General features: G+C 34.7%; 1 protein-coding gene across 1 annotated transcript; it reads right to left on the bottom strand.

The window, feature by feature from the left end:
• Positions 1–13,492: 13,492 nt before the first annotated feature.
• Positions 13,493–22,214, bottom strand: RpS11 (ribosomal protein S11). The gene is made up of 4 exons (XM_085945413.1): positions 22,185–22,214; positions 21,441–21,557; positions 15,004–15,209; positions 13,493–13,692 (listed from the first exon to the last, which is right to left on the bottom strand). Exons 1-4 carry the CDS (start codon positions 22,194–22,196, stop codon positions 13,569–13,571), a joined length of 459 nt encoding a protein of 152 aa, XP_085801539.1. The 5' UTR covers positions 22,197–22,214; the 3' UTR covers positions 13,493–13,568.
• Between the last annotated feature and the right edge of the window lie 537 nt (positions 22,215–22,751).

Raw genomic sequence — 22,751 nt, 5'->3', positions numbered from 1 at the left:
TTTTGTGATCAAAATTCAGCGTATTATTGTATTTTCTGACTGTTGATTACCTGATATTTGTAGGTACCTAGTCATTCGTCAGTGTTTTAAATATAATATTTTGAAAAATAAAAAGTTTTTTTAAATATCTAGTTTTACGGATGAAATTGTAAATTGTTGTGTAGGGTCTCGTGATAGCCCGTGTGTGGTACGGAGTAATTGCTTTGGATGGGTATATCTTTATATTGTAGTCTAAGATGGATTTGATGCGGTAACTTCATAGGCAAAGTGCCGTCGCTAGAAATGCCGACCTTTACCCTTTTTATCATTCGTTTTATGTAGTTTCATTTCCAAAGACATTTTAAATTTATTTGCGGAAAAATGTAATGTTTTTAAAAATTCAACAGAACACTTCCGCTAGCCTTGCATACCTACCCGAATAACTCTGTGAGTGCCGCAGGCAAAATCTTTTTAATTCGGCGTGTTTTATTCTCAAAAGACTAATTATGTTATTTATTTGAAGCGCCCCTAAGTAATGCGTAGCCTGCCTACGCCCACGGGAGGTCACTGGCTTGGTGTATAAGTACCTATGTATTGAATTTACTTTTTCGGGTATGGTGATGCCATAATTAATACAATATCGCATCAGACTCAAATACTACTTGGTAACCATCAGTTTAAAGTGCTCTTTAAGGGTTTAGTACCAATCATTAATGTAGTAGTGAGTACTAATGAGTCCAACGTTCCCTCTAATTTTTCTATTGTATGTGCGGATCATCAACGCATCTGAGCAGTGTCACTCGTCACCAATGACATTATTAATAGACAACGCACTCAATACAGTAGCTAGCAAGTAAATTCGCGCATAGCGATATTCGCTCATGTTTAGGTAGACGTCACGCAATTTCCAATATACGATATCACGCATCGGGAATTTATAGCAATATCACCTTTATTGTAATGGCGTTAGATCAGTGTTTCTAGTGTCAATGTTCATTTGAGCGAACCTGTTCGAACCGAACCATTCGGCAGACCCGACAAAAAGCATCGGTACTTTATAGCAATATCACCTTTATTGTAATGGCGTTAGAACAGATTATGCCATTCGGCAGACCCGACATTTTTTTTTCCAGATGCTTCGTCCATATTAATGTCATTGCTCGTCACCCAGTGCACAGATATATCCGTACTTTCATCAACATTAATGTATGAAACCTAGACTTCCGTAATTCGTCAACAAATATTTTTTAATGACTGCATGACAAATTCTAACGCATAATTTTTACTTCACCAGCTTTCGGGAATATCTGTGTATTTAGATAAATATGAATCTCTTGCCCAGAAAACATAGAAGCATTTTTATTTCTATAGCCAATTAACAATCAACATTATCAATTAACACTTTGACTAAATCGCAACCAGTTGTTATGCGCTCAGCGATCTCCATCCTATTCTTTCGTTCTTCGGGTGTTTCCGTCATTATTTTCAAAAGTCACCTCTTTTCAAAATATTCAATTTCGTAATAGCATCCCGGTGTACGCCTTTAAAAGATACAACCTCTATTTAATCCACTTCTTTCCTGACGTGAACTCTCCTTGCATATTTGCTGCGGTGCATAATATGATGCATTTGACGTAATCATCTGTTTCCGAATCACCAAAAATTATAATATCACAAATTCTTACTTTTTGCGAATGCATTGAAGATGGCATTTCTGTTTCGACAATTTCAGAGCCATTCCAATTTAAATTTATCGCAGGATTTCTTCTTAATGATCGCATCACATCCACTCCTTTTTGACATTTTTAGTGGATAAGTTTTCTATAATAAATATTTATATATTAATAAGTATAATTATTGTACAATATAATATATAACTGTGCAAGCAATTGTATTGTTCACTTGAATTGTTTGTTACGTACACTTAACACTCTTGTAGTTATTACTGAAATCTGCCAAAGGAAACTTTATTCTACAATATTTTTGTGTGAGGACTGTGCGGGGGATGAAAAGATGTGTGCGGACACATTTTGGTAGGTGTGCGCGCACACCTTACACCTTACACGCGCACACCCACAGAAAAGAAAATTATTAGATATATTATTATATATAGATATATTATAGAATTATTAATAGAAAAGAAATTATTTCTGAGTTCCCTGCGCACACCTTACAGGGAACGTTGCAGTAATGGCATGGCCCCACACCCTGAAACGGGTCCCCAGGCTAGAATCTTTGACGGCCCCCCTACCTATCGCTAATGTTAAAGGCAGTGTGATACTATACAAGCATTTTCCAAATGGTGTTCGAGGTAAAATTATTCAGCGATTTTCGTATTTTTGAAAACATCTACTTGAATAATTATGGAGTTGTCTCACAATAATAAAAAAATGTATCGCATAACCACATATTTTAAAATGTTCATACCTTTGAAGTAAAACAGCGCCGCGGGCGACTTTTTTACTATTAAAGTGCGTTTATCTCACTTATCTGGTTAGCCCATCACGCCGGGCCCCCAGGCCAGAGCCCTGTCAGCCCACCCCCCTCCCCTTGTGGGGTTCATGACTAATGATTAGCACTAAGCCCGTGTAAACCAGCCTTAAAGATAAGTAGGTCTCAAGTTACTAAAAGCTATCCCCGACGTAACCACTTATGGATGTGACAGGTCACAGCTACAACCTAGATGTTGCCGTTGGCGTCGCAGTACCGTGTTTTTTAGGTGCGATCATTCCGAAAAGCTGCCGGTTTATCAACTTCTGCAGCACAAGCACGCGTTCGCGCATGCTACGCTTCGCAAACAGTATGAGAAAGGAAATCCGCAGCGTGTGGCTACCATTGTTTGCAACCACAATTGGTTTTGTCTGCGCTATGCCTAAGCCTCGTTTTTATAAGAAACTGTGAAGAAAATATGCCGTTCCTGATTGATATATTCTCTACTAAGCGACCTATTATTATCGATTATCATCATACGAACGAATTATTAAGTTTTTTTTAGTGTTGGTACCATCTACTATAATTATATAAAGTTACAAAAACATTTTTTACATGGTTGGTGCCCACTGTGAATTAAGTTCCTATTTAGTTTTGTCATTAAATTTAACAAAAATATTATAAACAAGCAGGGTCGCACATTGTCGTTGTTGACGATCACCGATGATCGACAAAATACGACGCAACGAAAGTTACATGCCTAATACACTAATAATATAAATTATAGTTAGATAGGTACGATCAACATTTAATTTAATATATGGTAGGTAGATGTGGATAAATAGGTATCTCTCTTTCGTAGCTTCACAAATAATTACTGTTGGGTACCTAATCAATACTCATATTAGATTCTAATTGGAATAATCAATAGGGATTGTGTTAATTTCACGGTGCTATTATGTATTCATGCGAACCAGTGACGTCCTAAGCCAAAGTGCCGGCCTTAAGCAAATTTAGAATGCCATGCCTCTTCATTTCTAGTCTCAAATTGAATGCAAATTTGTTGAGTTCCTCCCGACTATGTATTCCAATCCCGGGATCCCGAGTTATTTTCGATACCTATGAATCCCGGGATTGATAAACATAATTCCGAAACATTCGGGATTATGATCGGGACGAAAATATAACAGAAAAATACTTTTAATAACAACTACATTAGAAATAAACTGAGTTTGAATGAATTTGATTTATACCCATGTGTAAGTTGCCGATTCATTTTATTTTTTCATAAAAACAATGCTTTGCTAATCTTGCTAAATTGCAAATTGCAATTCCACCATGATCTCATACGTTTTACGGCAGTTTCATATTTGGCTGACTAATTAGATTTATGAAGCGGAAAGGCCATAAGTACCAGTGGCGAAGGGTGGGGGTAGGCTGTTAAGATCCGTCATAAACAGTGCACATTAAACTTTTTCAGACATACATATTTGTTTTCATTGAAATAAGACTACATTTTACAGATAGTGTTGGTTTGTTTTTAAAATTTAATTAAACCCTGAGAAACCAAGCCATAATAGATAATAGTCAAAAAATACATGTCTATCTATAAAATATCTAACATTATACAATTAAATCATACATAACTTTGAATATTTTATATATATAATAATATTTTTTATTTATTATAGTTTGGTTTAGGCAGGGCTTAATGAATTAAAAAAAATAACCAACAATATGTGTAATATGTATTTTTAATCCAACGAAAACAAATAACTATGAAAGAAAAAGTGTGCACAATTTTGTCGTATTGCCCAAATTAGACCAAAACTATTATGGTTTCGTTTAGGCATGGTTTAATTGATTTTTAATAACTAACTAGCACCGTTTGTAAATTGTAGTCTTAGTTCAATAAAAACAAATACATATGACTAAAAAAGTTTAGTGTGAACTATTTATAGCGAATATTAACAGCCTACCTCCACCCTTCGCCACTGATAAGTACACCATGATTTGCTTTACTATTTTAAATCTCGATAACCCATTCATTAAGTCTTTACTATCAGAAACAGCAATTTCATATTAAATTTACATTATTATTTATATTACAATATCATTTACTCCATTAAACTTGAACAAGATTGAACGTATACAATATTAACAATAAATGTCTTAAATAGTATAAATTATACTAGATTTATTTTTGACCGATTTTATCAATGTTATTTGTAAATATTAAAATTTTATATTAACAATGGAAAAAAATGCCAATCCCGGGACCAGTCCCGGAATTGTCAAATTGTAATCCCGAAATCCCGGGATCAGAATTTTGGCTCGGGATTGGATTCCCTACTCCCGACCTATTTTATTAGTCATCATCTACCTATCTACTGGGGATTAGAGAAAGACAGTCTCAAACAGCGGTGTTTGTAGGTACGTGTAGGCATGGACGCCGGCAGCGTGTTGCAAGTGCACCACTTTTGGTTAAATTTTTTTTAGATAATTTTTTATAATATATAAATATACTTAACAATATTATTTATTGAAGCAAGTTCTACAAATAAAAAATCATGTTAAGAGTAGAACAAAACAAAATTAATTAAAACATAGTGGGGTTATGTACGAGTACCTAAAATGTCGCATGCTTTTTATGTAAAAATAAAATTTACCCGATTTTTTAAATAATAAAGGTCTTTAAATCTTGGACGACCCTCGTAGTTCAGGTATGAATTACTAGCCGCTTAAGCGGTACCGTTATAGTAAGGTTTAAGTGAGTGAATATCGAAGGGACAGGGAACCATCCCCTCCCCCCTTCTCTATGCTCTCATGCTCCCCCTCTCGGGCTCTAGCCTAGGGGCCCGGGTTAAGGGGGGAGCTAGCGTGGCGGATCGACGAGTTAAGTGAGAAAAACACACACTATCGCCGTCATATATCCTGGCCTAGGGGCCCGCTTCAGGATGTCGGGGTCATCCAGGGAACTATGGGGTGGCTGCAAATTATAAACTGCGACGCCTACGCGAAATATCCAAAATTTGGTAGAATAAGAATATGAATTTTCTTACATGCACGACCTTACACAAAATCATGGCGGCGCCCATGCGTGTAGGTCTGAGGATCTAACAGGTTTGAAGCCCCCCTGTGAACATTTTTACTGTGCGATAATCCGCCATTGGGTATTTCAATACAAAAATAGGTTACCAGGATTTTTAAATGCTTCCATTCATTTTTAAACTAACAAGTCGGTACCTTTCAACGAATCGACTGAATCGTCTGCTTCACAGTTATAATATTCGTACTAGTTCCTTCATTTGCCGCCCTTACGCAACGCATGACCTACCTATCTCCACGTTGCATCACCCATGCGGACAATGTCAAGGGAGATGCAGAGAGACTGAGTCTGACCGACTAGAGAGAGATAAAGTGTCCTGGAGATGGTTGTGCAGTCGATCGTGGATTTGTATATAGGTACAATTCAGTAGCGAAGGGTGTAAGTAGGCTGTTAAGATCCACCATAGTGTACATTAAACTTTGTTAGTCAAACGTATTTGTTTTATTGAACTACGCTACAATTTGCAGATGGTGTTGGTTAGTTTAGTTAGTTAGTCTTATTTCAATGAAAAGACTACGTATGACTGACAAAGTTTTTTTTTTTTCCGACCATGTCCGATCCTGATAGGATCATATGGGCCTCCACAGAGTGGAAGTTTGTATTGACAGATTTTGTTTTTTTATGAGAAATGGATGTCAGCCACTTGCTTAACCTATTAGGTCCATACCCTGACACACACAAATTGAAAAACAAACAACGAAAAACAAACCACTGAGGTACATAGTCTGTAGGGGCAGTTACAAAATAAAAAGAATGTATTTTCTCGCTTTGAGAGCATTGCCAGCAATTTAAAATTTGTGCACAACCCTGTAATGATAGTAAATGTTTTTTCAAGAATATTATCATATTACAAAAAAAACATTGACATCCGGACTACATTATTTGTATTATTTAAATTATTTTTAAATATTTACTTAGCCCCAATTTAATCGATAGATCGCATTAAAATAATAATATTTATTTTATTAGTAAGACAAAATTTAATAATCATTGTTTTGCATATTTTTCCACACTGTGGATAACCAACATTAACATACCTACCTACTACGTCCTACTTATCTCCTACTACTACATATTATGAAGCGTCTAGTTTCAAAAGCCCCTAAAACGAGTTTTGACAGTTCTGAGAAAAATGAGAAAAAGTCATATCTATTGAATGCGTGAATTTTATGTATTTATTATTTGATTTATACACTATAGAGTATAATATTTAGTATCCTTTACTCACTTTTTGCATATTTTACTGAGAGAATATATTAAAAATCAAATGATTTTCATTTTAGGGGACTTTGAAACTCAACTACCGTTTTAGGGTCTTTTGAAATTAACATGTATGATTTTAGGGGGTCATGAAACTTACATTATAGCAATGGCGCATGAGGAAATTGCAAAAGGCGTCCTGTGGTTATATTTCTTGGAGAAAAAATAAATATGTTTTGTACAAATTAAAAAAAAATATTTATTCGAAGTGGGTAACTAAAATTAACAATATAAATTATGTTAACGATATAGAATTTACTATTGTATACATATTATATAATTAAAAATATTACAAATAATAATGAAATAGAACAGTAGTCTATGCTTATATATAAAAATGAATGTTTGTTTGTCCCGCATGCGTTCCTATACCATTCATCCGATTGCAATGAAACTTTGGTGAGTTATTATGTGCACACCAGCGAAGGTTTTTGAATTGGAAAAACTATATTATTCGTCTTCTTCTTCATTCTATCTTATTTTATTCGTATGATTCCTATACCATTCATCCGATTGCGATGAAACTTTCGTCAGAGTTGTTGTGCGCACACCCGCAAAGGTTTCTAAATTAGAAAAATCATCATCATCTTCTTCTTCATTCTACTTTCTTTTATTCGTATGGTACCTATACCATTCATTCGATTGGGATGAAACATTCGACGGTTGTTGTGCACACACTCACGAAGGTGTCTCAATTAGAAAAACCATCTTCTTCTATTCGTATGCGTTCTTATACCATTCATCTGATTGCGACGAAACTTTCGTCAGTTATTGTGCGCGCACTCGTGTAGGTTTCTGAATTAGTACAACTATCTTCTTCTTCTTCTTCTTTATTCTATATTCTTTTATTCATATGGTTCCTATACCATTCATCCGATTGCGACGAAACTTTCGTCAGTTGCTGTGCGCACACCCGCGAAGGTTTCTGAATTAGTACAACTATCTTCTTCTTCTTCTATCCTATCTTCTTCTATTTGTATGCGTTCCTATACCATTCATCCGATTGCAGTGAAACTTTCTTCAGTTGTGCGCACATCCGTGAAGGTTTCTGAATTATTACAACCATCTTCTATTCTATCTTCTTGTATGCGTGTGCGTTCCTATATCATTCATTCGATTGCGATGAAACTTTCGTCAGCTGCTGTGCGCACACCCGCGAAAGTTTCTGAATTAGTACAACTATCTTTTTCTTCTTCTTCATTTATTCTATCTTCTTCTATTTATATGCGTTCCTATACCATTCATCCGATTATAGTGAAACTTTGGTGACTTGTTGTGCGCACGCCCGCAAATGTTTCTGAATTAGTACAATCAGCATTCAGAAACCTTCGCGCTTGTGAGCACAGCAACTGACGAAAGTTTCATCGCAATCGGACGTATGGTATAGCAATGCATACGAATAGAATAAGATAGAATAGAAAAAGAAGAAGATGGTTGTACTAATTCAGAAACCTTCGCGGGCGTGAGCACAGCAACTGACGAAAGTTTCATCGCAATCAGATGAATGGTATAGCAATGCATACGAATAGAAGAAGATGGTTGTACTAATTCAGAAATCTTCGTGGGCGTGCGCACAACAATTCACCAAAATTTCATCGCAATCGGATTAATGGTATAGGAATGCATACGAATAGAAGAAGATGGAATTGAAGAAGAAGATGGTTGTACTAATTCAAAAATCTTTGCGGGTGTGCACACAACAACTGACGAAAGTTTCATCGCAATCTGATTAATGGTATAGAAACCATACGAATAAAAGAAGATAGAATTAAGAAGAAGAAGATGATGATTTTTCTAATTCAGAAACCTTAGCAGGTGTGCACACAATAACTCACCAAAATTTTATCGTAATCGGATGAATGGTATAGGTATAGTGTACAAATAATTATTTATATTCTAGTTAGTGGCTTTACTACTTTATATTTTGTTATTATGCATTTTTAAATATTTGTATACAAAATAATAAGTTGGTAAAACCGGTCCTGATAATTAATAAAATATGTGAAAAAAGTATAGGTACATATTTAACGTTTTCAATGGTAAACTGTAATTATTTTAAATCAAGTAATTTTATAATCAACAATAGGGACAGTATGACGAGACACCACTTTATTATTGGACAAATAACACGCAGAAATTTCCAATATTCAAGCATTCATTTTAAATGTGTCGCTACATTTCAAAATCAGCCAAGTCCACCTTTAGGTATTTTTTACTTTTTTGTGAATTGCTGAAGAACTACTGCTTTCTAACATTTCTGCATAATCAAAATGTGGAATTTATTCATTTTAAATATTCTATACTCGAAATGATATAAACTTTCACCCTTGTGACTGTGTATTTGAGAAAACAAAATGGTGTTTTTCTCCTATTCATCTATTATGGACTTGGCTGATTTTGAAATCTAGCACACAAATATCGAAAAATACTATTAATCTACAGAGCGATCAACACGAAGTCACTTTAATTTTGTTCAGGTAGACATATTGAAATCCGTATCACATGACCATCAGAGCAGTCGCTGATTGGCTTATTCATTTTAGGGGGATTTGAAATTCACACGCCAATTGTTTTAGGGGGTTTTGAAATTAAGCCTAATTTTTGATAATAAGGTTTTAGGCCTTTTTTGAAACTATAACTTTGTCCAACATATTATACTCAAAATTTTATGAAAACCGTTTTAGGGGCTTTTCAAACTAGGCGCTTCATATACTCGGTGATTCCCAATCACCTGTGACATGCCACCTGTTTTTAAATCATTTAAAAAGTCATGGTTAACATCACGAAACTATAGATTGGTACCAAATATTTTATCCGTCAGGTCAGGAGGAAGACTTACCTGAGATTTTACAAAATATTCCTAGGGTTCTTTCGATCAAATAGATTGAGAACCACTGAGTCAGATGCGCGCTTCTTAACCTGGGTAAAACTATATTTTTAAGTGCAGATAAACTTGCCATTTAAAAAACAATATTACTAAGCGGTCTGTTCTATCTAAGAGGATATCTTGGGAGAGATTTTTGAATAAGTAGTTTATTCTTTTATCATAATTATGTAAAAAACAATGTTTCTTTTAGAAAATAAAATAAATCATTTTTATTTATACTGAAACAAGCTTAGGTTTTATGAAGAATAAAAACATGGATTTATGCGGAATGTCTGGGATTCAACTCTAATATCAATTGTCCGTTATGACGGTACTGCTTTAGCATAATGAGTCATGGCACCTTACTAACAGATGCTTGCAGTTTATACTGTGCATGGTCCCCACATCCTGAAGTGGACCCCCATACCTATCACTAAGGTTAAAGGCAGTGTGACACTCTACAACAAATTTGTAATGTGTGTTTATATCACTTATCTGGTTGACCTGCCATGCCACGCCCGCCCTGAGCACAGGCTCCCAGGCTATAACTTTAGAAGTATAGAAGATAAGAGAGAGAGAATCATACAGCCTTTCATCACAGAGTGAAGAAGCGACACTGGGTCTGGATTGGACTAGAGCGCACCAGAACGCTTCGTAAGTCCGGTTCGTGAAATCCCCAAGATCATCGCTCTGTGTCGTATAAAAGGTAATTTGACCGTCTGAGTTAGGTAGGCTATATTATAGCAAAAAATCTAACATACTTCAGACTCGATAAAATATATGGTACTATTTTCGGAAAATTATCGAGCGTTCCGGTTTATAAAATTTTCCATTTCGAGCGCTGCCATGTGCTACAGATGCCTCAGAAGAATTTTTCTAATAGGTATGTATGTTTTCCCATGTGGTTTCGATAAGAAGAATACAACATTCTTAAATCTCATGTTTATTAAATATTGAATAAAAAAATAATAATGTAAAAAACACAGAATAAATCTTAAAATTGTGCCAATGGAATGGTTAAGCAAAAGCCAAAATATTTCAATATAATTTTTTATATTATTCACCACACTTGTGCATACAGAACGTTTTGACAATGATTGCAACATATACACATATAAGCAGTCTCATTGTTAAAAAACATAAAACTCTTTGACACACTTCTGACCTACCATAAAACTCGCTCATACAAAAATATGAGTAAAGGTATGTAATATTTAATATGGGTTTTCCACAGAATAAGTGTGTCATGCAACGCAGCTCACGCCGTAAATGTTTGATCCTGGTTTTTGTTTTATTACCTTGCGTTTTATTAGTGTTCACCGTATCGTTGTCTGTGTTACTCTGACATAACAATCATAGTAACAAATCAATAAACATAAACCGGTATAAATTTCTTACAAATTTAATTCTTTGAGATCTTATTAACATTTCAATTCTGTTGGCAATAATCATTATCAAACTTTTGTAGGAAACGTTAATTACACAACCTCATCTGTGAATATCTGATACTCGGCCAATTTAACAGCATTGATCAGTATCTCTGCTTAGTAGAGGTAGGAGCTACTGCTCTCCTTATATCCCAATGGTATAGCCGGAGTGACCATACATCTAATAACAATCCACAATGCTTATAACTAGGGACCGGATTTATATGGTAGTGCATGTTTTGTTATGGTGTATGCGCAGCTATGAGAGTTGCATAGAAATCCGTTTTGAAAGATGCAGAATCCAAAAATAAAATTTTATTGTGCATATTTGAGACATTAGTGCATATTTCATAAATAAATGAATATTTTAAAGTTTTTGCATTTAATGTTTTTTAATTATTTTATCGAAATATAGCTAAATTAGGTAGGTAGATAGTTTAGATGCATCCCCGAGCTGTGGATTTATCAGAAAAAGTGAAGTCAACTAGGGCATCTTTAATTAAATTTTGCGATATCACCTCTGTGAATGTTGAGAGGTCATTTTACGCATATCAACAATATACTGACAAATATGCGGAAAAATTTAATGCCAAAGCATAATATTGGAAAAAATATTGTACTTAACTTTTTTTTCGGACAAAAAAACAAAAAATAGTATTTAGGAATACCTAGTTAAGTGTTGTTTTTGTTTTTTAAAGTTGTGTTTATTTTACATTGCATTTCTTATCCAATTATTTGTACTGTAATCAAACTATTTTGAAAATTGTAATTGATTAACTTTATATTGATTATTTGTGTTTTTTTGTTATTGTACTAGGTATATTGATTACGATTACTAATTTGTTATTCAATTTTTTTCCGTAAAAAATTGATTTTTAACTGCATATTTCTATGGTTTTAGTGCATATATTAATGATTTTAAGTGCATATAATCATGTTTTTGTTGCATATAAATCCGCTCCCTACTTATAACCTTAAGCTAAGTACCCACACACGTTCTTGCTTGATCGAACATGCTCGTCGTTGCGCCCTAACGCTCGAGCAGCTCAACACAAGACGCTCAGTCAAAGCGCACACGTTGAGTCATAATCAAGCGAATTTTTGTCGAACATCGAGCAAGAATTAAGGCCCTTGCATCTTTTTCGCATCGAACAAAAAAGCATCAAGCGAGATGGTATAGACACGTTGACACATGTTCGAATGAGAGTAAAACCATCGAGCAAGAACGTGCGCGGGTACTTAGCATTAGGTCCCAATGCAGGTTCCATCAGAAAAAAATCTAGAACAGTAATTATGGAATGTTACTTGATGTGTTTCCTTTCAAAGTTACATTCATTCCCTTATTCAAATCAATGGCTATGCGCGTAGAAATAGGAGCCATTCGTTACATGTTAAAATAGGAATTCCATCGACGAAACTCACAATAATATGTAGTTCACAAAACATTCATACTGTGAACTCATGAAAAGTATACTTTCAGTCCCGGAAATAAGAATTGCTGAGTTTTTCCAATTTATAATTCCTTCATAAACCATAAATTATATGAACAATCCACTATTAAATAGAATTTTTCTATTTGTATGTTCAATAGATTGTTACTATTTAACCATGAATATGCATGCGTAGATGCGATTTCTTCTAGTGTACAATAATTATGCAAATCTAAATGTTATGATTGCTATTGTCCACCTTACATCAAGCCTATTGCATCGCTTCACTCATTTTTTGCACATTCCACTATCATATTCCGTGCCAAAACTATCAAAACCTCAACACAGTCGAACTTGGTTATTATGAGGACGATGGGACCGACTGAATTTGCTCGTTATAAGCATCACTTGTTATACAACATTTTTTGCACCATGTTCTATTTAAGCATAGAACATAAAAAATCTGAAAAACATTGTAAAAATCCCCGACACACGCATGGCATTCATAAACTACAAAAGAAGTTGTTTATTGTAATAAAGTGCAGAGCCGCCGGCGCTGGTAGGTACCTACTGACTTCACAAAGCTTGGATTTTTTACATGCAATGTCAACCATATGCGTGTATACTTTTTCAATGTTGTCGGCGAAAACACCAATTAGGTACTTAGACACTTAATAGTGTCATAAATGTAAACCGATCCCGGCAGCAAGTCTAGTTAACTGCCCGGTCGGATTTTGTTGCTTAGGGTCGAAAATGTTGTTTTTAAACGATCGACACAATAACAGTTTTGCACAGTATACCTGAGAAGTAGCTCATTATAAAAATGTATGGAGAAAATCATAAACTAAAATGTCAACGAATGTTTCCTCATTATATCTGAGATCTCGCTATTTCCGTGATCGTAATAACTAAGTTCGACTGTATAACTGTAAATATGTTTATCAATGTTGTTATAAATCGAAAATGGCAAATATGGAATAAAACAACAAAATTGATGACAAATTGAATAATTTATTTCAACGGGCCATTTTATTGTACAACTTATGAGCTATAAAAGACTTAGTCATCTAGAACTTTTTGAAGCTCTTCTTGGATCCCTTGCCCTTTGTGATCTTGAGAACATTAAATCTGACGGTCTTGGAGAGGGGTCGGCACTCTCCAATCGTCGCAACATCTCCGATCTCTGTGTCCCTGTGAACAAATCAACCAAAATACATTAGTACCATGTCATAATAACACAAGTCACAGATAGGGAATCGATTCTTCAGAAATTTTGGTTTAGAAAAACGATATCATCAAATAGGTATCAGAAGACCGTCGTGTGTTATCATCATATAAAAATATTGAATATCTAGAAACCAGGAGTATTTTTGAGGATTTCTCCTATGGAACTTTGTATGTTAAATGACAACAACTTTCATCAGCATGTCAAACTTGTTTGTTTCACTCGACACCATTTTAATTATGACTATTGGTTCAACTTAAATCGATAGGTAAGTGGGAACATTCCTTGTGATTTTTTGTTCAACATTCATCAGACAGTTAGAACAACAAAAATCGCCAGGCGAGAACATGGCATATCTAAACAGGCCCGTCATACATAAAGTATTCTACAAATATAATAATGATCAATGCGCAGACAGAGGATACCTACTACATTGTGAAACAATCACTATTTTTATTGACATATAAATCATATTCTTCAGCTAGCTGTATTAATTTCTACAATGTCATTTTTTACTGTGGACTTCACTCAATAATTTTATTACTGACTCGAAATAATTATTCAGAATAAATAACTGTGTGTGTACAACCTCTTTCATTTGACATTGACAATGAGAGAATGAAAGACTCCAGGATGTTATCGTCAATCAACAAAAAAAAAATATGGCAAAATGAAACAGTACAATAATTATGAATATTGATTAATATGTATGCATTAAACTTGGTTTGCGAGCATTTAATATGAGTCAATAAGATAATTTGTCAATTTGCAGTGCAACACTAAAACGGTATTCTCAAAAATTGTTCCAGGGAGAGTCTACAGTTTGCGAATTACAAATTAATGCTTGATAATCCAATTATAGTCACTATACGCCACTCATGGTGGCCTGCTTGGTAAAGCAGTTGTCTTTGAAACAGTGGGTGGCAGGTTCAATCTCACACAAAAAATACTGGTTGTTCTTTTAGTGTATGTTCGAACTAAGTACAAAAACCCAATGTGGCAAATAACCATTCCTCGTAAAAAAACGTGTTTGAGTCCATATGCTCCGCTCATAGGCAGTATTGTCAGTGAATTGCTAGAAACGGCCATGCTTCACGTTATACTTGCCAGTCTACTTGATAATGTTCATAATTGAATACATGTTGGAGAGAAATCATTTCAAATTACTTCGACATCAGTAAACGAATCTTATATTCTCTACGGAATGAACAGGTGAGCCTGGTTTCTAGAATATACTCTTTAAATAGTTTATGACAAAGTATTAATGAAATACAGACCTGAAGCAAGGTGATAAGTGAACAGACATGTTGCGATGCCTTTTCTCGAAGCGGTTGTACTTTCTGATGTAGTGAAGATAATCTCTTCGGATGACAATGGTCCTCTGCATCTTGAGCTTCTGCACCACTCCTGTGAGGATACGGCCTCGGATTGTCACATTTCCAGTGAATGGACACTTCTTGTCAATGTAGGTGCCTTCTATCGCCTGACAACATAACAAATATATTAGATTATATGCACAGAAATACTTGAATTAATCTGCAATATAATAGACATTGTTATGTACAAATATAACGGCTTAGTATTGCTGGAAATAGATTCATGACATTATGCGATTAATCCTCTGAAAAATATCTGGTATATTTTTATTTCATGAATGATGTCAACGAATGGTTAATCTATCACGCATGAAAGAAATAAACCATTAGTATATTGAAGATTAATTGCATTATGCCTGTCAAAAATTCCTAGTATCTATGGTAAAGATGTCTTTAAAATTTAATCAGAAGAGACGTTTCGTCTTCATACATGTTTCAGAAGACCGTCGTCTGGATCATCATAAGAAAAAAATAGTTATTGATACATATACCAGTCTAGATGTTCCAATGTAAACAAAAGCCTACTAACATTGTATCATGGACATGCCAAAAACACACCACAGAAAAACAATAAAACAAATCGAAAACTGAGCCCCCGCCCAGCGTAGGCGCGTTCGGTGGAGCGTTAAGGCACGCGCAACGTATAACCAAAAAAAAGACATAGTCTACTAACATTTTCACACACGGTTATACGTTTGAGTTGTGCGCGCCACTCAACGCTCCTACGCTACGACGGGGCCTATAGATTGAAACACACAAGCACACGGGAGTTCAATTCAATAATTATGTTCAAAGTATTTTTAAAAATGTAAAATTTTATTATAAAAAGTTTGACACTCTGACACACACACACTGACACACACAGTTATTGACCAAAGCATAGGTATAAGCGGAAAAAAATCTTTTATAGTTACTCCAAGTATCCCATGCCATAAGCATTATATCTTGTAGCCATAAAACACAACCAATAACACCCTTAGTGTATCTATGGGTTTATTCTATACACAATCTATCACAGCTATCAACGGTAGTTAATCATATTAATGTATTGAGGTATTATAATTGTTACAATAAACTAGCCGTCAAAACTGCTCTAAAAGTTAACACAGCCAAGAGAGATACTGATAAAACATAGCACTTTTTGAAAATTCAGACAGACACCCTTCAAACCGCCTCAATAGATAAATATGATAAAACTACCCTCGATACCCGCTGATAGCAGCCTTGTGTATAATATAATAGATGCGCTGGTAAAATATTGGAAACTAAATTGACTGTCTTCGAGAGATTCACATAAAACAGTAATCTAACCACAAAACATGAAAATATTAATATGCAATTTACAAACAAGAATATCACTGGAATTATTTAGCATGCAAAATCGAATACAAACAGACCATCAGTTATGAAACTAATATCAAGAAAAAATATGCTACCACTACGAAAACTATTCGCAATAAAACAGGATGCATTTGAATTGAAGGAACTTACTTCGAGAGAGTAGAATAAGATGAGACGAGTCCTTACCATATAATTAATGCAAAAGAAAATAATTGTTTAGTTTATGTGATGTTTTGTGGAATAGGTTAATTAGTATAATGAAGCGATTACTTGTCCCTATTTGATTTCACAAAGGAAGTGCTAAAAATAAGAATAATATATACCTGTCATTAAAAAAATTGGAGGCATTCACATAAAATTCAATACCAAAACTTTATATTTTCAATTAAAATTGTATTTTTTTTATTATGACTTGAAGAACTATAACTGAAGAGCGAAGATTGGGCATGTGGCACTCCCCTGTGTAATCTCCCTAATCTACCTAGACTGCTATCGTAACGGGCAGCGGCCCAAGACACAATAACATGTCGACTGTGGAAAGGCAAAAGGATTTAACCCTCACTTTTTGCAAAATAGGTTTTGTTGAATAACATTGCACACAACTAAATACACGTTCTGTCTAAAGGATGTAAGCTGCAAAATGCCAAATTATTATAAATTTTAACTTTTAATTTTTAAAAAAGAAGGACGTTTGAAATTTGCGTCCAGGAAAAAGGATTTATTCCACATCAATTACATTAGTAGTTCAAGTAATCTTTTACGGAAAGGAAAAAGGCATTTTGCATCTTAGGTTGCAAATGTATAAAAATAATGGTAGTTTTACTAAACTCTGCCGGCCGACCAGGTAAGGTTATGAACCAGAAGGAAGACTTAAGCCACGTACATTTCTCAGTCAGTCGTTTGACAGTTAACACGGATTTCGACAGTCTTTTCATAAAACATCATTTAAAGTATAAACATTGAGTGAAAATGGCAACAGAACGAAGCAAAATGATTCTTGAAAAGTGTGGTGTTAATATGGACGCAACAAATAATCCCGACAAGAACTGTTAGTGTTTAAAATTACATCTTGAAGTTTTTATATCACACACGAGTAGAGCTATTGTAAATTCTATCTATATCGGTATGAAACGGCCTGTTACAACTTATATTGTGTTTTAATTGTCTATTATCGATTAATTGATTTCACCATATCTGAGAAAAGTAATACAATATTTGCTAATTCACTTAAAACACCTCCATGCGATTTATAGGATATGTGATGTGTCAAAAATACTTCTCAATTGAAATTGTTTTCAATTCGCTTTAATTTACAATTAATATCATTGTAATTGCATTGTTTACGTTATGCACTGTTTTATGTTAATATATCGTCGGTCCCTATTAAAAAAGTCGGATCTGCAAAATGCTATTTTTCAGTACGAGCAATCAAAGATGTTTCATCAAATATCCTTTGTGACCTATTGCTTACCATAATGAATAAAAATACGGGTTATAGAAACTTCTCTAAACGTTTATAAAAACATCCGTCTGTCCGGTGAACATAGCAGCACTGTCAGATCCGAAGCATTTTGCTCACCCACGCCCAGCCAACAATGTCGGTTGGTAAGAACCGACATTGTCATTCGGACACTCTCTGTAGATCCGTCATTTTTAACTGGAATATCTCGAAATTTTTCAAACAAACAAAAAAACTGTGATTGTGGTATAAATGTTTAAAGTGTTTAAATAACTTTTACGTAATAATCCGAAAATGACAAAATTTCAGATCCGACTTTTTTAATAGGGACCGACGATATTATAGTAATAACATAAATTGCAAGTAAAATGTACGTGTCTAACTCCAAATATGTAATACCTACCTAATTTTTGTCAGGTAAAATGAATTAACACACACATACTAAACTATTTGTTAGGTTAGGTTATCATTTTTGAATACATGAATTTCACCTAAATAAGCCAGGAAAATTGCAGCTGTTCCAGCCTGGCTTCCAGTAAACAGACTTATACCTAAATACTATAGGCATTTATAAATAATATAGTACTTATTTTTTACATCCAAATCCGTACAAGCGTAAAAAAATAGCTGTGTTGAAAATTTTCATAGTTACTCATAGTTAGTATGTTTAATTAGAAATATGTTAGGAATTTGGTTATTTACAGTATAAATTTAATAACTAATATTGACATAAAAAGATTATACAATTTTTCTGATTAGTAAAACCGTGTTAGAAATCTTTGTATACCTATCTACCTAAATTGAATTTTTTGTCAACTATGAGAGTAAAAACAGGCAGTTATTTTAGAATGAATGACACGTGTATGTACAAAGTTAATAATTGATAGATGTGTTAGTAAGTCATGTATTGATTAAAATAATAATGCTGTTCAGTAACACTGCGGACTTGGGTGAAACAAATGATGTAGCCTGATTTTATCAGCTAAGGAAAATGACAAAAATTATTAGTTGCCATGGTTACACTTGGCAGTCACGGCTTGCTTTAATCAGTTGAACCATCTGTGTTGGAAAATAAGTTCAGCACTGCAGGTCAACTAGGAATAATCTGAAACGAGCCTATACCTTAAGTTGGCTACGTGTCCGGAAAATTGTGCATTACCCGTACACTTACACCGTACAGTTGACTGTGAGATGTTGTATTGGAAACCATGGAGATCAAATTCATATCTAAATAAAACACTTTAAAATATGTAATACAAACAAACCACCCGAGTACAAGGGAGACAGAAAAAATATATATGTAACTAAATAAATATCATAATTATAGATTTATATAAAACACTAAATGATTCAAAAGTAGGTGCCCGTAAGTATCCTGATATTTGAAACCGATCAACAACAAATTAATTAACCTGTGATAAAATTGGAACATGTCATTTTTTTATCTCAATGCTGTAAGGCTATCTCTTTCCAGTACGACACATCACAGTGAACTGTAGTATGCCAAAATGTAATACATACAATTTACATATATCCAGTTTGCGTGGGGAGAACTACAACGTTCTAAGCGTTTGTTTTTGACAAAACGAAAGTAACAATGAGAGCTTAGACTGCGGCAAGTTTAACGTGAAGCGTGGTCGTTTCGAGAACTACAATACTGACAAGCCTTTCATAATATATCGAGCACCATGGGCCATGCTTATAATTATAGTCAAGAATGAACATTTAGAACATGGGTGGCCAACCCGCGGCCCACATGTGGCCCGCTGGGTGTCAACTTGTGGCCCGTGGAGCACTGAGAAAATAAAAAGAATATCAAAAAATGCTGCCGCTAGATGTGCTAATTTCGCAAATTGAGATTCGATATTGGCTCACGATTTTAAAAAGCACTGTGTGCTTATTGCTGCACTTGTAACGCCATTCTCTGTAGACGAAGCATATCAAATCCCGAGTGAGAACACGAATCACTGATGTGCATTTGGAAAACTATTTGCGTGTAGGAACAACTTCACTCGATATCGATGCACTTAGTTCTGCCCATTGATATACTACTGGATGAATCATATGCTTCTTAAAATGACGCCCGATTTTCAGCGAGTTGGCCTTTGTTAAAACTTACTGAGTAAGCCCGGTCTAGCTTGCATCTTACTCTAACTAATAGTCAGCGCATGACGACTTGCTCTGTCTGTTTTGCGTTGCAGCCACCCTTAGGTTCACTATTCCAAGAACGCAAATTTAGTTTTACAGCCAGGGCAATACGGGTGAAATTCGGGAATCCATGTTAACGGTCTTAACGCATTATACCTACAAGGAAATATTATAAGACGATATTTGTTATATCTTTTGTGGTACGTTTTTAAAATGACACTTGTTTGGGAACTGCTCATCTAGTAGTATATCAATGGTTCTGCCACACAAAATAGACTTCTCACTAAAATTTATTATTTTTTATTATTAAAAAGGGTCTAATCTAATAACTCTATAGGTCTAAACTATATTTGATTCTCATTTTTGTTTTATTTTATTAATACCTATATATTTCTTATTTGTTTTGTATAATAAAAAAAATTGGTTGTGCGGCCCGGTAGGATATCTCATTTTTAGAATCTAGCCTGGCTGCTGAAAAAACGGGCCCACCCATGGTTTAGAACCCTGTAGTATTAGGCTCGCAAGTTGTCTTTGTCCAATTACCAAAGACAACAAAAATATTATGAATAGGTATAAACTCGGTTAAAAATCCGAACAGTGCAACCGAACAGTAAGATAAAATATGGCAATTTTACAATGTAGATTCACATCTGTATTAAATATTGTTAGATAGAAAAACACATTCACAAGCCAAAATGAATGGAATACATTTTTTAGCTGATATTTGCATTATAAAGTATACCTGAATTACGCTTTGCAAAATGAAATTTTATGGTCTATGTAACTGTTCTCACAAAGCTTAGACATCCGGACGGCAGGTATCATTGTAAGTAACCTCAGCTTTACGCTAAATTAATAGATGCAAGTGCTTCACACGAACAGTTATGGAATTTAAGCCAATTCCAAAAATAAACACAGTTACCTACTAATCTAATTTTTCATAATGGACAATTATCAAGTCGGTGCAGATGGCACACTTGATACATACTATGAAGTTGCCACGTTTTAGATCGATTTATACTCTGAAATTGGAGTAACTGAATTCCGAGAGCAATTAAATGTTGTTCTATGATAATATCATAGAACATGAACAACCTGCTGTAAATTACCGTTTGAAAAGTGAATTATTAATATTACATTAGCCCAAACACTCGTTAAATGATATTCAGTGGGACTAATCTTGATTTGTTCATATTGTTTAGCATGTGAATATGTTAATTCCAGTTCTAATAATATTGAGATAAATGTGCTAGATACATTGAAAATTTACCATAAAATGTTAATAAGCATTCCCAAAGCAACAGTAGTAAGACAGCAGCAGGATTGATCCCAAGATCCCTCATCAATCTGCGTCCCATCGCCCTGTAAATTCGTTAAAATGGTCGCCTACCTCACGCGGGGTCCTGAATCCTAGCCCGACATCGCGATGGTATCGCATAAACTTCTTCTTCAGACCGCCCTTCTTATTGAAGTTGACCGTCGGCTGCTTCTGGAAAGCTTTCTCTGTCTGCAGAACAAATAATCACAACTACATTAGCACACCATGCTCACACAGGAAGCGCGACACCGGCACATACCTCGCGCGGGGTTTTAAAACCCAGACCGACATCCCTGTGGTAGCGTACGGATTTTCGCCCCTTCTTCACGTTGACGCCCTTCTTTCGGTTTAAAAATACCGTCGGCTGCTTTTGAAATGAGCGCTCGTTCTGTAAAATTGCCACAACACATGCTTGAATACATTGACACAACTTGTCGTCCGATGACAGACGGAGAGGACCATCGATGACAGCTAACCTCGAACCTTGTTATCTTGCAATGAAACGTCAGCGAATGAACAAAACCTCATTCATCGGCTGAAACTATATCACAACTGCCTATTAATTACATTCCTATAAGGTAATTACGCCGAATAGGTGTAATAATTCACTTTAGAGAATCAGAACCACAACGGCAATGCCCACCACGTGGACATACACAATACAAAATATGTGGTTGTATCTGATGAGAATCAAGTAAATTGCATGTATATATATGATAAATTGATATAATACAGATTTTAACACTCCTGGATGACAAATTAACTGATGTATTAGGCGATTTCCTTGACGCGGAAGGATATTTCAATATTCCGTACCTGGTCAGCCATCTTGCCCGCGATGAAAAGAAAGGAAACTAGCTTGCTCTATGGTCATTATGGTTGTGTGGCCATTAGCATAAAATAATCCAGCAATTTAAAACCATAAGCAAATTATGTTTATTTTAAATTTAAAAAAACGACGAATTTATAGGTAGGTAAATTTTTGTCCAGTCAGTGTAAAGAATTTTATTTTATAATTAGGTACACTACAGATATACAACTAGAAAGGAAGGGGATAAGGGCCCTCGCCCGGTGCCTCATAAACAAGGATTACCCAAAGTAAATAGGTACTAATAATATACCCATACGTAATTTTGTTTTTCAATTATTATCATTATTAGGTAGGTATGTACCTACTCAACTATCTTTTACATACATTTATTTTAATAGATAGTATATGCAATTTATATACCTAACTGATAACAAAAGAACACAATTATTATTGAAGCTGTCTCCATCCAAAAGGAATCGATAATCAGTTATCAACGATTTACGAGTAGGTACCTACACATTTTTATTTTTTATAATGATCGATGTTTTTTAAAATAATATGTAAAATAGGTA

Source organism: Rhyacophila brunnea, unplaced genomic scaffold (assembly GCF_057557595.1).
Source record: "Rhyacophila brunnea isolate RB1 unplaced genomic scaffold, BYU_Rbru_1.0 scaffold_18, whole genome shotgun sequence".
NCBI classification, from domain to species: Eukaryota; Metazoa; Arthropoda; class Insecta; order Trichoptera; family Rhyacophilidae; genus Rhyacophila; species Rhyacophila brunnea.
The sequence above is the reverse complement of the archived record's forward strand: the minus strand, read 5'-3'. Positions and strand labels throughout refer to the sequence as shown.

Excerpts from the sequence above, each read along its gene's own strand:
- RpS11 (XM_085945413.1), bottom strand. Across the intron at positions 15,210-21,440 it reads GATTCAGGACCCCGCGTGAG|GCGATAGAAGGCACCTACAT; the intron begins GTAGGCGACCAT and ends TTATGTTGTCAG. Across the intron at positions 13,693-15,003 it reads CACTTATCACCTTGCTTCAG|GGACACAGAGATCGGAGATG; the intron begins GTCTGTATTTCA and ends ATTTGTTCACAG.